This window comes from Paroedura picta, chromosome 7 (genome assembly GCF_049243985.1).
Source record: "Paroedura picta isolate Pp20150507F chromosome 7, Ppicta_v3.0, whole genome shotgun sequence".
Classification (NCBI taxonomy): Eukaryota; Metazoa; Chordata; class Lepidosauria; order Squamata; family Gekkonidae; genus Paroedura; species Paroedura picta.
Genome location: NC_135375.1, coordinates 98,751,232 through 98,766,084, shown reverse-complemented (window position 1 = coordinate 98,766,084; position 14,853 = coordinate 98,751,232). Strand labels below are relative to the sequence as shown.

Here is a 14,853-nt window from a genome sequence, read left to right as displayed (position 1 = left end):
TTTAAGCAGAGGTTAGAATGATAGTCATCTGACAGACATGCTGATTCTGTGAACTTGGGCAGATTTAAATGGGTGGACAGAAGGGATTGCGTCTGAGCTTGGCTCTTGTGGCCTTTTCTTGCTTTTCTTGTTTGTTTGTTTGTTTGTTGGTTTTTTGAGGGGGGCATCATGGGCATGGAATTTGGGTCGCTGTGGGTGAGCAGGTAGTTACAGTTTTCCTGCCTTCCTCAGGGGGTTGGACTAGATGACCCTGGAGGCCCCTTCCAACTCCAAGATTCTATGGATGGTGCAGTAGTTGGAGGGTCAGACTCCTGCCATGAGCTGGCAGAGGCTACCCCATGCATAAGGGGTGAACACTCCGGGTGCCGGATGAAGCCAGTTCTGACTCAGGAGAGCAGGTGCTGGAATGCATTTTATTCATTAGAACAAAGTTTGAGTCTTGTGTAGGGATGCCAGATCCCCTGGAATTATTGCTCATCTCCAGGTGACAGAGATCAGTTTCCCTGGAGAAAATGGATGCTTTGGAGGGGGGACTCCCTGGCATTCTACTCCACTGAAGCCCCTCCCCATATCCCGCCCTCTACAGGCTCCACCCCCAAAGTCTCCAGGTGTTTCCTGACTCAGAGCTTGCAACACTAGTCCTTTGGCACTTTTCCGACCAACAAGGTTATATTCAACGTGCAAGCTTTTGTGTGCACAGCACACTTCTTCAGATACACGTATGCATGCAGATGAAAACTTATACCTTGAATAAAACTGTTGATCTGAAAAGGGCCACTAAACTCAAACTTGGTTCTGCTGCTTCACGCCAACACAGTCTATTTATTTATTTATTTATAGTCTTCCAGATGCCGCTGGACTTCTATTTAGATTGTCACTGCAGAGAGCCAGCTTGGTGCCATGGTTAAGAACGACAGCTTCTAAGCTACGTTTGATTTCCCTCTCCTCCACATTCAACCTGCTGAGTAACCTTGGGCTCCTCACAGCCCTGGTAGTGCTGTTCTCACCGACCAGTCCTGTCAGAAGCTCTCTCAGCCTCACCTCCATCACAGGGTGTCAGTTGTGGGGAGAGGAACGGAAAGTGATTGTAAGCCGCTTTGAGACTCCTTCAGGCAGTGGAAAGGGGGGTATAAAAGCCAACTCTTCTTCTTCTTCATTATCCCAAAGTGATCGAAACAAAAAGCCCGCTGTACTCAAGGCAGATATGTATATGTTTGCAGGCATTCTATTACTATATTTATCATGTAGGGTAAGTTCTAAGGCAGGGGTAGTCAAACTGCGGCCCTCCAGATGTCCATGGACTACAATTCCCATGAGTCCCTGCCAGCAAATGCTGGCAGGGACTCATGGGAATTGTAGTCCATGGACATCTGGAGGGCCGCAGTTTGACTACCCCTGTTCTAAGGTCACAATTCCTCTGGAGGGCCAGCAACAGAGCATAGAGCTGAGGCCTTGCTCTGATGTTGCCTCCTGGCTCTGGGATTGAGGTTTAGTGCCCTTTAGTCACCGTGGCTGGTAGCCCCTGATAAGGCATCTCCTCTATGAATCTTTCTAACCCCCTTTTAAAGCTGTTTATTCCATGGCCATCTTTGAGCAGTGAATCCCACATTTTAATCATTTGCTGTGATTGCAAACACATGAATAAGGCTATTCCATTTTGTTCTTTATTGATCTGTAGCATCTCGGCATGCTCTAATCATTTTTCTCCTCCTTTTTAACCTGCCATTTCTTCAAGGAGCCTGCAGTTGCGTGTGGGTAACAAGGTGGGTAGAATGGATTAGACCAGTGGTCCCCAACCCCCAGTCTGGAGACCGGTCTCGGTCCGTGGATCAGTCTGTACTGGGCCGCAGCTCCTCCTCTTCCTCCTCCCTGGCTGCTACCTTGGGGGCTGCCCTGCCACTCTGCTACCGGCTCATCTTTGGTGCTCTCTGGCGGCCACCATGGCTGGGGCTCCCCCTCGGCGTGGCACTGCGCAGCTGCTGCTGGCAGCACCCCCCAGTGGGCGGCGGGAAGTCAGGGGCGCCGGTGGGAAAGCAAGTGGAGCAGGGGCTCAGGCAGCAGCGACGTCCCTTGGCAAAGGACTACCCGTCCCCCCTCCCCCGGGCCTCAGTAAAATTGTCAAGCGTTGTCTGGTCCCCGGTGATAAAAAGGTTGGGGACCACTGGATTAAACCACGAGAGTGTGGCCTATTCACAAGCTGCAGTGAACTCAGGTACAAAAGATGAAAAAGGCGAGTTGGGTTTTATACCCTGCTTTTCACTACCGGAAGGAGTCTCAAAGCGGCTTACATTCGCCTTCCCTTTCCTCTCCCCACAACAGACACCCTGTGAGGTAGGTGAGGCTGAGAGAGCCCTGATATTACTGCTCGGTCAGAACAGCACTATCAGAACTGTGACTCTGCTAGGGCCCTATGAATCCTTAAACTGGCTCTGGTGCTACAGGCCCCATGAATCTTACACTACTCCTGGGTGGATGGGGAGGTAAGGGGCACTTTCCACTATCCATTCTTGCTGCTCAGGCAATAAGTGAAATCTTCCTTACTACATATTCAGGGAAACGTGAACTCTTGCAAGCTCCTAAGTTCATATCTTTGAAGTCAAACGCCAGGCTAGTGCAGGAGGCTCATGGGAACTGTAGTCCATGGACATCTAAAGGTAAAGGTATCCCCTGTGCAAGCACCGGGTCATGTCTGACCCTTGGGGTGACGCCCTCTAGTGTTTTCATGGCAGACTCTATACGGGGTGGTTTGCCAGTGCCTTCCCCAGTCATTACCATTTACCCCCCAGCAAGCTGGATACTCATTTTACCGACCTCAGAAGGATGGAAGGCTGAGTCAACCTTGAGCCAGCTGCTGGGATCGAACTCCCAGCCTCATGGGCAGAGCTTTCAGACTGCATGTATGCTGTCTTACCACTCTGTGCCACAAGAGGATATCTGGAGAGCCACAATTGGGCCACCCCTGGCCTACAGAGATGCTGTTCAGTTGTGTAGTCATTGTACACCCCCTGCTGTCGGCATTCTTAAGTGCTGTTTTGGCACATGTGCCGCTCCACCGGTGAAGGAAACCATCACTTATTTGATGTGTTTGAATACACCTTACTTATTCAAGTGTGTTAGAATGAGCCTTTCTTACATGGTGCTTAAAGGAACGTGCTCTCTCCAGGAGCTGGGGCTCAGCGATAGAGCATCTGCTTGGCATGCAGAAAGTCCCCAGTTCAATCTTGAGATTGCTAGTTTTTTTAAAAGGGTGATGGCAAAGCCTTCAACCTGAGGCCAGTTACTGTCCTTCTGAGTAGACTGTACTGTCCCTGAGACCAATGGTCAGATTCAGCATCGGGCAGATTTATGCATTTCATTGAATCATGGAATCCTAGAGTGGGAAGGGGCCATCCAGTCCAACCCCCTGCTCAGTGCAGGATCAGCCTAAAGCATCCGGGATAGGCATCTGTCCAGCTGCTGCTTAAAGACCGCCAGTGAGGGGGAGCTCACCACTTCCTTAGGCAGCCCATTTCATGGCTGAACTACACTGTTAATCCCTCCACCCCCCCCCCCCATTTTTTGGTCTACACATAGTTTAAGTCCATTGCTGCGGGTCCTCACGTCTGCTGCCAGCCACTCCCTGCCCTTCTCCAAGTGTGACAACCTTTCAGACACTTCAAGAGAGTCACCACGTCCCCTCTTAAGCTATTCTTCTGCAGGCTGAAAATTCCCAAGTCCCTCAGCCTTTCCTCACAGGGCTTGGTCCCCAGGCCTGGATTTACCCTCGTTGCTCTCCTCTGCACCCTCCCAATTTTGTTTACGTCCTTTTTGAAACGAGGCCTCCAGAACTGCAACCCCAGGAATAAGGCTATATCATGTTCTCCCAGCCTAACCTACCACACGGGATTATTATGACAATGTTGTCATAAACTTTGGGTCCCCAGGGGGGAGAAAAGTGGGTTATATATGAAATAAAACGAATAAATTGCTCAGGGCCAGGACACTTGAAGGACTGCCAACAACTGTATTGGAGGCTTTGGGGGTGGAGCCAGGAGTGGGCGGGATTTGGAGCAGGGAGGGATCTCATTGGAGTATAATGCTGTGGAGTCCCCCCTCCAAAGTAGCCAGGGGAACTGATCTCTGTAGTCTGGAGATGAGTTGTAATTCTGGGGAATTCCTAGGTCCTGTCAGGATTGTAGAATCTCTGTCATAAATTAGCCTGAGTTCCTCCATGTCAGTTATACTGTTTGATTGGGCCTGGCGCCTGCTTGCCCTGGCCTTGTAGTTTGTAAGCTATAAAGTAGAGTAGTGATGTTATGTTAACCTTTATCTTGTTGTGGGCTCCCAGGGTTGTTGTCACCTCTCTCAAGGCTGGGAGAATGGAATCCTGTTGTTTTAACACACATGTCTTTTCTCTCCTACCCCCCTCCTTGGGAACTGTCAAGTTTTGGGCGGGAGAAATGTATTGATAAGCTGGGGCAAATCTGGCCTCTGGTCAGATTTGACTTTCAGTCCAATGCGTATAGTGCTAATCAATAAAACTCTTTTCTTTTGAATAAGTTTTGTTGTGAGTTTCCTGTGCGTCTGACATCAAGTCAAATCTGCAAACTCCTTTCACCTGCAAAAATGCAGGGCGAGGGACATACTTTTTCTGAGCAGGGAGAGGGCCTGGATTGGGACCTTTCCCAGGGCGACGGCGCTGGTGCAGGGCCGTACAGCTCGGGCATGCTGAGGGCAGTCTCGGGGACAACCCCGGGGCCCGAGGAATTTTTGGAACGACACGTCACCCAGCGTAGGCGATTGTCAAAGTACGACCGCCCTACTGGGGACGAATTGTGGCCGGAGCACCTGGCACTGCCTAGCTACGGACTGGAGCCTGTGGGTGAGACGCAGGACTTGCAGTACAAGCTGGACAGGGTGACCAACTGGCTGCAGGACCTTTCGGGTCGGCTGGATCCGGAGGAGAAACGCCGGACACAACGCCTGTTGAAGGAAGTGCTCGGTGGTGGTGCGCACGATACCAGCGGGCGCAGAGCGAGCGGTGGGCTTGCCCTGCGGGAGCACGGCATGGCAGATACGCAAGCAGCAGCGGATGCTGAAGCGGTGGCCAGGGCCAGAGCGCAGCTGGAGATCGAGGCGGAGGCGGCGGCTCGAGCGAGAGCGCAGAGGGAAAGGGAAAACGAAGACGAGGAGCGAGAGGACGCGGGCGGCGCTGGCGGCGACGGAGCCGGAGGCGACGGCGCGGACGGAGACGATGAAGCAGCGGCGGCGGCAGCAGCGGCGGCGGCGGCGGACGTTGCGGGAGCCGAGGCGGCAGCAGCAGCAGCGGCACGAGAAGCAGCGGCGGCGGCCGCGCGGGCAGCAGAGGCGGCGAGGGTGGCAGATCGAGCGAGAGCGGCGGCGGGAAGAGGACGAGGCATCGGCCGTGGTGCAAGACCCCTGGTCCCAGCCCCGGCGCCAGCGGATTGGGGCCCAGGACGCCTACCTCCCCACCTCCGTGGAGTGGAGATGCGGAGCACCTATAAATTCAAGGCTAAGTTTTCGGGGAACCCCGCAGATTTTCCTACATTCCTGGTGCATCTCCAGGCCTACATGATGGACATGGGTTTTACTTTCCATGACGACGCCGAGCGGGTGCGCTTTGTGGGGGAAGCCCTAGAAGGCAAGGCTGCCAAATGGTTCGTGGACTTGTACCGTTACCATCCCCAAGCCATCCGTAACTACAACCATTTCCTGCGGGCCATGCGCCAGATGTACGTGGAGCCGTTCGAACGGGAGACTGCAGAGAAGAAACTCAGAGCTCGCCGGCAAGGAAAATTGTCAGTGGTTGAGTATGCCAGGGAATTTAAGGAGCTGGCGTCTTCGGTGCCGGACTGGACCGAACCCCAACGCGTACTGGCGTTTGTGGGGGGCCTCAATCCCACTCTGGCTGACAAATGCCTCCTTTTGGAAGACCCGCTTACAGTCGACGGGTGGGTCCAATTGGCTGGAGAGATGGAAAATCGATTGGAGCGGGCCTCGATGATTCAGGTCCTGGCGGGTAAAACCGTGGCGAAGACTTCCACCCCGGCGAAAGTCAAGCCCCGAGCGAAGCTGGAGCCGACTGAGCGCACCCGGCGCATGGCGAAAGGGCTGTGCTTGGGCTGCGGCCAAGCGGGGCATTTTCTCGCACAATGCCCGTCAAAAGCGGGATCGACCCCGAGAGCCGCGAGCAGCCCCCCACCGAAAGCTCAGCCCGCCAAGAAAGCCGCTCCGAAGAAAAGTGCCAAGTCTCTTCTGGTGCCAGTGGCTGCCGTACCGGCAGTGGACGACTCGGAGGAAAGTAGCGGGCTGGAGGATGAGGACCAAGCTGAGGCGCAGTCGGGAAACGAGGACGGTCTGCTGTAAAGGCGCCCCGCCAGCAGGCCGCCAACAGGGGCAAACGCGCGGTGAGTGATTCCCCCTTGCTGCTCTTACCTGCCAATCTCTCCAACCCCAAGTCGGGGAAAACAGTGGGTGTCCGATGTATCGTGGACTCGGGGTGCACCCAATCCTTAGTGAGCCCGGCGCTGGCCGAGACTTTGGGGGTGGGAAAGGTGCCGCTGAGAGAACCCTTGCCAATCACCCAATTAGATGGGAAATGTGCCCCCGGAGGGGAAGCCACGGCAAAAACGCGCCCAATGGACTTGGACATAAAAAAACATTGGGAGCAAATCCAACTTTTGGTAGCCCCTCACTCTGCCTTCCCTTGCGTGTTGGGATTGGATTGGCTGAAGGAACATGACCCCCTAGTGAAATGGAAAGAAGGGACTGTGGAATTCACCTCTCCCGCTTGCGAGCAGCACGCTCGGCCGCGGAGCCCCCCGAGCTCGGGGGTTGTGGCCGCATTGGGATCCGGGGGGGCAGCGCTTCCTCCCGAGTATCGGGACTTTGCTGATGTGTTCGCGGAGGTGGAGTGCAACCAACTTCCCCCCCATCGTAAAACTGACTGTGCAATTGAATTGAAGAAGGGGGAACCCCTCCCCAAAGCCAAGCTTTACTCCATGAGCCCGCGGGAAATGGCGGAGCTCAGGGACTTTTTGGATAAAAACTTGGCGAGGGGCTTTATTAGACCGGCCACATCGTCCTTGGCGGCCCCGGTCCTCTTTGTGAAAAAGAAAGACAGTTCACTGCGTTTGTGCACCGACTACCGGGGTTTGAACGCAGTCTCCACATGCAACGCCTACCCGCTTCCCCTGATAAAGGACTTATTGGGCCACTTGGGGAAGGCGCGAATCTTCACGAAACTGGATTTAAGAGAGGCCTATTACCGGGTCCGAATAAAGAAGGGACACAAACATTTGACAGCCTTTAACACTCCCCTGGGGCAGTTTGAGTACACCGTAATGCCGTTCGGCCTTGCCGGCACTCCGGGCGTGTTCATGAATATGATTAATGAAATTATGCATGATTTATTGTACCAGGGGGTGTTGGTTTATATTGATGATATTCTTGTGTATTCAGAAAATGTTGAGAGTCATGCTAACCTGGTCCGTGAGGTGCTCCGCCGCTTGCGGGAGCACCAGTTGTTTGCCAAACTGTCAAAATGCGAGTTCCACCAAGATGCGGTGGAGTTTCTGGGCTTCAGGGTCTCCCAGGCTGGGATTGAAATGGACCCGGGCAAAGTGCGGGACCTGTTGGCTTGGGAACCCCCCCGTACTAGGAGGCAATTACAAAGTTTCTTGGGGTTCGCTAATTTTTATAGAACCTTTATCCCCAATTTTGCCAAAGTGGCGTTGCCTCTTACTGATTTGTTGAAAACCAAACAAGGGGGAAAGACAGCTAACCGTCCGGGGGCGCCTCTCCATTGGACTCCCCAATGCCAGGACGCGTTTGACAGACTGAAATTGTTGTTTACGTCCGAACCGGTGCTGGCCCATGATGACCCAACTAGGCAATTCACCGTGCAAGTAGATTCCTCGGACGTGGCAATGGGGGCCGTGATCCTCCAAGAGGGGGAGGATGGGAAATTGCACCCGCTGGCCTATCTTTCAAAGAAATTTTCTGGGGCGGAACGAAACTGGGCCATTTGGGAGAAGGAAGCGGCTGCAGTCAAATTGGCTCTTTCCACTTGGAGGCATTGGTTAGAGGGGTCCGCAGTGCCATTTGTGGTCTGGACGGATCATAAAAACCTCCAGGCGCTCAAGCAGCCCCGCTCGCTTTCGGCAAAACAGATGAGATGGGCGGAGTTTTTCGCTCGTTTTAACTTCTCCCTTAAACATCTACCCGGCAAAATGAACTTTCTGGCAGACGCCCTGTCGCGCCTGCCCCAGTACAACAGCAAACGAGACCCATTGGTGGATACAGTTTTTACCCCCGCCCAACTGGGGATGGCCGCGGTGACGCGCAGCCACACGAAGTCTGTAACGCCCATTCCAGGGGGTTGGGTCCAGAAGGAGTTGTCACAGGACTCGGAATTCTACTCCCTCCGCCCCGATCTGACTGAGAAGGGGGGGCTCTTTTTCAAAGGCGAGAGGCTTTTTGTCCCGGCTGCGGCCAGGGGAGAGGTTTTAAAACTTTGTCACGATGCGAAAACAGCTGGACATTTTGGGTTTGTGAAAACTCTGCACCTGGTCAGGAGACAGTATTGGTGGCCCTCTCTGCGCAAGGATGTGGAAAAGTATGTGCAGGGGTGCCCCATTTGTGTCGCCTCAAAACCTGCTGGGGGAAAGAAAAAAGGGCTGTTGCAGCCCCAGCCCACCCCCTCTCGGCCTTGGACGGATGTCACTATGGATTTTATTACGGACTTACCTCCCAGTCAAGGGAAAACCGTCATTTGGGTGGTAGTGGACGCTTTTTCAAAGCAGGCTCATTTCATCCCGTGCACGGCCTTGCCTACTGCAGCCAAATTGGCTTCAATGTTTATAAACCACGTGGTACGTCTGCACGGGATCCCGACACGTGTTCTGACGGATCGGGGCCCCCAGTTCGTTGCCAAGTTCTGGCGGGAGCTCCTGAAGTTGTTAGGCATAGAACAAGCCCTCACCTCAGGCTATCACCCCGAGTCTAATGGCCAGACCGAGAGAGTCAACCAGATCTTGGAGCAATACTTACGCTGCTTTATCAATCATCAGCAAGATGACTGGGTTTCCTTACTGCCACTCGCTGAATTTGCCTATAACAATGGGGCCCACGCCTCAACGGGGGTATCCCCCTTCAAGGTGGTGTATGGGACTGATTTAGTGGCAGCACCCACTTGGGAACTTAGCTCCACCGAAGCCCCTGACATAAATAAGTGGGCTGCAACCATCAGTGCAGGGTGGCCGGAGATAGTTGCCAGCCTCAAGGGAGCGAAACAGGCCTATAAAGCCCAGGCAGATAAAAAACGGGTACCTGCACCAGAATGGAAAGTGGGAGATCTGGCCTATTTGTCCACAAAGAATTTGCGGTGTCAACAAAAATCCAAGAAGCTTGGCCCAAAATATGTGGGCCCATTTAAAGTGGTTAAACTAATAAATGCTGTAACTGTGGAACTTGCTTTACCAAAGACTTATAGGAATGTGCATCCGGTTTTTCATTCCAGCCTGCTGCGGAGAGCTCCCGTCCCGGATGAATGGCACCCTCCTCCAGCTACGCCTGTGCCGATATACATCGACAAAGACACCCACTATGAAGTTAACCAAATTTTAGACTCTCGTATGCATAAGGGTCGCCTCCAGTATTTGGTCGATTGGAAAGATTTTCCCTCTGGGGACAAGGAGTGGGTTGAGGCTGGGAATGTGAAGGCACCCCGCCTTCTCCGGGCTTTCCATCGAGCATTCCCTGATTGTCCTCGCCCGGTGGATGCCGGCTAGGTGGGGGAGTGAGTTAGTTTTAATGCGGAGGGATGTCAGGATTGTAGAATCTCTGTCATAAATTAGCCTGAGTTCCTCCATGTCAGTTATACTGTTTGATTGGGCCTGGCGCCTGCTTGCCCTGGCCTTGTAGTTTGTAAGCTATAAAGTAGAGTAGTGATGTTATGTTAACCTTTATCTTGTTGTGGGCTCCCAGGGTTGTTGTCACCTCTCTCAAGGCTGGGAGAATGGAATCCTGTTGTTTTAACACACATGTCTTTTCTCTCCTACCCCCCTCCTTGGGAACTGTCAAGTTTTGGGCGGGAGAAATGTATTGATAAGCTGGGGCAAATCTGGCCTCTGGTCAGATTTGACTTTCAGTCCAATGCGTATAGTGCTAATCAATAAAACTCTTTTCTTTTGAATAAGTTTTGTTGTGAGTTTCCTGTGCGTCTGACAGGTCCCACCTGGGGGCTTTGGGATGCCCTCCCCTGTGAGGCTGACCTGGTGCCTCCTTTCCTGATTTTTGGATACCTGGCCACAATATGTTCCTTCTTGACCCGAGCTTTTAAGTGAGGAGTTTGATCTCTTTTTGCCATTTTATGGTCTGTTTTTGGACAGAGACTGTTTTGCAGATGTTATTTTTGGTTGTTCGGGCGTCTGTTTCATGCCGTTTATATTGCTCCTATTGAACGGCGTTTGTTGAGATGGTTTTGTTTTATTGTTCTAGTTGCCTCGAGCAGGTCTCTGGAGAGGCGGCCTATAAATTTGCCATACAAATAAGCAGGTTGCCCTTTGAAAGAAAGGCGGTTGGGCCCACAAATAAATCTAGGTGATGAATCTCACCATCGCAATAGGTACTGCCATCGTCAAGCAAGTAGACAATATATCCAGTGCTGGTCCTTTAAACGAGACGATTGGCCACACAGGTGCAAAAGAGAGGGAAAACTGTGAGGGATTTGTTAAGAGCGGCAGCCTCTAATCTGGAGAACAGGGGTTCATTCCCCACTCCTCCTCCACATGCAGCGAGCTGGGTGACCTTGGGCCAGTCCCAGTTCTCTCAGAGCTCTCTCAGCCTCAATGACCTCACAGGGTGTCTGTTGTGGGGAGTAGAAGGGAAAGGTTTTGTAAGCCGCTTTGGGACTCCTTTACATAGTCTAAAGCGGGGTATAGAAACCCCTCTCTCTCCATCCATCCATCCATCCATCCATCCATCCATCCATCCATCCATCCAGTTATTATACTGCATCTTCTCCTAGAGCGGTTTGCAATAAAATGTTCTACAATAATGCATCATAAAATGCATCTAAACATTAAAATAGTGCAGGTTGAAAATACAATTTCAGTGAAAATTCATAAGCCAGACACATAAGAACCCAATTCCTAAGAAATAACCCAGTTGATAATTACCAGTTACAGGCAGTGGGCAATTCCACAAATTTAGCCAAAGTTCTGATGAAACAGAGAGGCTCCACGTGCCCTGTGGAATGAAAGATCCTGCAGAATATGGGCCTCATCAGGGGCCTGTTTCCAAAGGGCAGGGGCTACAACCAAGAGGGCCCTGACCCTGGTGGAAGATAAATAGGTAATCTAGGGGCCAGGCAACTCTGATAATCCCTAAAATAATGACTGAAGGAGCATAGTGGCGGTTAAGACGAGTTAGTTTTTATACCTTGCTTTTTACTGCCCAAAGGAGTCTCAAAGCAGCTTACAATCCCCCATGTTGATGTTCCTAGCACTGCTGGTGATAACGTGGACTTCTGGATTCCTGAGGGGTGGCTATTCTGGCCCATTGCAGCAAATATATACAGGATCAGGGCTGACATCAACTTACAGTGATGTGGGGCAACTGCCAATGCCCAGGTCTTCAAGATAAGGCTGCTACAGCCTTTCCCCCACTCAACCCCCCTCCCCCCGGCTCCTCTGCTTGTTGGGAGCAGTCGGAGGACTAGAAAAGGCGCAAGTGATTGGAGGAAGGGTAAGTGGGGGAGGCAGGTTTGCCAGGTCCTCTGGTCCAAGCAGGGGTCTCTCGCTTTCTGATGCACCTCGCCTTCAGACTCACTCCAACTTAGAAGAATGTCATTTTTTTTTACCACGGAAGTGATATTGGCATGCTGGGTTCATCAGGGAGGGGCACTGTTCTGGTTTTTGGGAAAAGGGGCCTCAGATCTGGAGTTTTATCTCCCAGTCCTTCACATGAAGCCAGCTGGGTGATCTTGGGGCAGTCTCAGTTCTCTCAGAGCTCTCTCAGCCTGCCTCACCTCCCTCACAGGGTGTCTGTTGTGGGGAGAAGAAGGGAGGATGAGTGTAAGCCTTCGGGTAGCAAAAAGAAGGGTTGAAAAACCACCATCGTCACCACCACTGCTGCTACTTCTCTTCGTCTCATGCCTTTTCTCCTACTTTCTTCTTCTTCTAAATGCAGATCCTGTTTTTAGTTTAGTGGTGCTTTACATGGAATAAGTTTTATTATGTGAAACAGAATCCAGAGCTGAACTTCTGTGTTCCTTCACACAATGCAACATGGGAGAAATCCGACCCTGACACAAAGCATCCGAAGAAAAAACCCTCTCGGTTTTAAAAATAGTTTTCATTTGTCTTTAATGCTTGGGTTATTAGATTATTGTCTCGCTGTGGAGGGGATTGCAGGACGGGGAGTTTCATTTATTTGCATGGTGCCACACCTGGTGTGCAGCTGAAGCGTTCCATCAGATTCTTGATCCAAATTCTAGAAAGTTAACCATTTCCCCCGTTTGCAAATTGACTTTGAAGCTGTGTCTATTCCTCCAATTCGCCAGCAGAAGGAGCTCTTAGTGACCTGATTTTAGTGGATTTGGGCAGTTTTGGTGTGTTGATTCTGAAATAATTCTAATAGTTGGATGCCATGTAACCCTTCGCACTCTAGTTGACCCATTGCCTCTTTTTTTTTTACATTTTTACGAATCTGTGGCAGTCCATGAGAAGTACCTGTCCAGCCGCTGCTTGAAGACTGCCAGTGAGGGGGAGCTCACCACCTCCTTAGACAACCAAGTCCACTGCTGAGCTACTCGGACTGAAATTTCCCTCCTGATATCTAGGCAGCACCATTCTACATGTAGTTTAAACCAGGGGTAGTCAACCTGTGGTCCTCCAGATGTACATGGACTACAATTCCCATGAGCCCCTGCCAGCGCTTGCTGGCAGGGGCTCATGGGAATTGTAGTCCATGAACATCTGGAGAACCACAGGTTGACTACCCCTGGACTGCGGGTCCTACCCTCTGCTGTCCACAGGAACTGCTCCCTGCCCTCCTCTACGTAACAATCTTTCAAATACTTAAAAGAGAGCAACCCTGTCCCCTCTCCACCTCCTCTTCTCCAGGCTCAACATTCCCAAATTTCTCTGACTTTCCACCCAGCCCCGGATCATTCTGTGTTAAAGTGTTGGCTGTGTTCAAGTCTGCTTGTGAACAAACTTTTTTAAAATTGTAAAGCCCTTTGGGTGAAGAAAAGGGAAATAATTGGTTTTCAAAGAAAAGCAAATAAACGGCTGGTGATGTCTTAAATGCTGTTGTTTCAAGAAACTGGTGACTCTTTTAATAACTCTACAAGGACTGAGTTTGCATGTACCCTCGCACACACGCCAAAAGAAATGAAATGTCAAAGGGATCGTGTTTGTGGATGTGAAATGGTGAAGCTAAGTGAAGGATGACATGAAAATAAATGAGGTTTACTTTATTGGGCCATCTTTGGAATAATAGCTCCTCGTATAAAGCTGCTAATGACATTCTAATAGGGATCTCTTCTGAATGTACTAATCGTATGAGTAGTATATTACATTGAGATGGATGACTTATTGGGATGGCTTGTTCCTAATGAATTATGTAGGGATGTAATTTCCTCCCCTTCCTGCTTGTCTCTACCTCTGCAGCCTCAGCAGTGATTTTGGTGGGGAGGGGGCAGAGGTGCTCCTTCCTCCTTGCCTACCTGCCTGCTCCAGCACTTCCACCTCAGCAGTAATTTATTTTTGGGGGGGGGGAACGACAGCAGGGAGGTGATGGGGTGGCTTCTTTGCTTGGCCACCTGTATGTCTCCAGGTGGGCTGCCTGGGTGCTCATCCACCCACCTGTCTATCTGACCTGGCAGCAGATCCTGGTCTCTCTTTCCCATACACCCACCTGGGGGGGAGAGGGGGGTGGGCTTAATCAGGGCATACGTGGTCACCTGGCTCTTCTCACCAAGCTGGACATGTGCAGACCAGTACTTGGGGCTTTGAAAGCCACCCTCCATTTTCTAAGAAAAGCTTTTTCTGGTTTTTCTGGCAACCTGGATGGGTGGGGGAGTCCTCTAAGTCTGCTGAACACTCTCCCATCTCTCCACGTGGCCCTGAACTGCAGATTTAAGTATCCGCAGATAGGGCCGTGTTGACTATTCCCCAGCTTTGCAGTGGAATCTCACTGTAACTTCTCCCCCCTTGCTGCTCCACTTTTCTGTTGCTCTCTTAGTTGAGCTTGTGCACATGGTGTCCTGAGGCAGTCTGGACTTAACAACAGTGAGGATTCCTCAGAGGAGGAAGGGCCAGCATAGCCCGATCAGAGGTGGCAGACGCTGGCACATAAGAGACGGAGATGCAACCTTGCCAGCCAAGAGCTTGCACAGACTCACATCCACCTTGTAGCCCTGACCTAGCAGATAAGAGCCAGCTGCCTGCTTCCAGCCCTCTGGGAACCCCCGGAACCTAGGGAGCAAAAGCAAGGCAGGGGAGTACACAGCTAATTGTGGCCTCCCAGAGTCAGCTGTGGATGATTAGCTGCAAGGCAGGTTTAAAAGTGGTGAGGGCAAACACCCATTCGTGCTGGCCATGTTGTTTCTTCTGGACCTGCACCTCCAGAGTCCGGTCCTCACTTCTTGGACTTGCTTCCCTGTCTTGACCTTTGGCTTGTGACTCGATAATGGACTTCCTTCTTGCTCATATCAGACTTGGCCTGTGAGTGACAGATTTCTGGCTGTTGACCCCGGCTTCCATTTTATGGCCATGTCTTTGCCCACTCCATTGAATTACCTGGCTGCCTGAGCATCTCTCCCTGCTGCACCTGGAGACTTGACAG

At 51.6% G+C, this 14,853-nt stretch overlaps 2 protein-coding genes across 2 annotated transcripts in view; both read left to right on the top strand.

The window, feature by feature from the left end:
* The window catches only part of PCGF3 (polycomb group ring finger 3), a 133,068-nt gene that overhangs the window by 1,447 nt on the left and 116,768 nt on the right, over nt 1–14,853 (top strand). The gene's annotated exons all lie outside the window — the stretch shown is intronic.
* LOC143841936 (uncharacterized) lies at nt 3,040–9,650 on the top strand. The gene is made up of 3 exons (XM_077346485.1): nt 3,040–3,108; nt 4,771–6,407; nt 9,521–9,650. The coding sequence occupies exons 1-2, from the start codon at nt 3,040–3,042 to the stop codon at nt 6,364–6,366; spliced, it is 1,665 nt and encodes a 554-aa protein (XP_077202600.1). The 3' UTR covers nt 6,367–6,407; nt 9,521–9,650.

Bases quoted from the DNA above. Each gene is read 5' to 3' on its own strand.
- LOC143841936 (XM_077346485.1), top strand. From the start codon at position 3,040: ATGTGCCGCTCCACCGGTGAAGGAAACCATCACTTATTTGATGTGTTT. The intron at 3,109-4,770 runs GTGTGTTAGAAT...CACGTCACCCAG, and splicing joins AATACACCTTACTTATTCAA to CGTAGGCGATTGTCAAAGTA.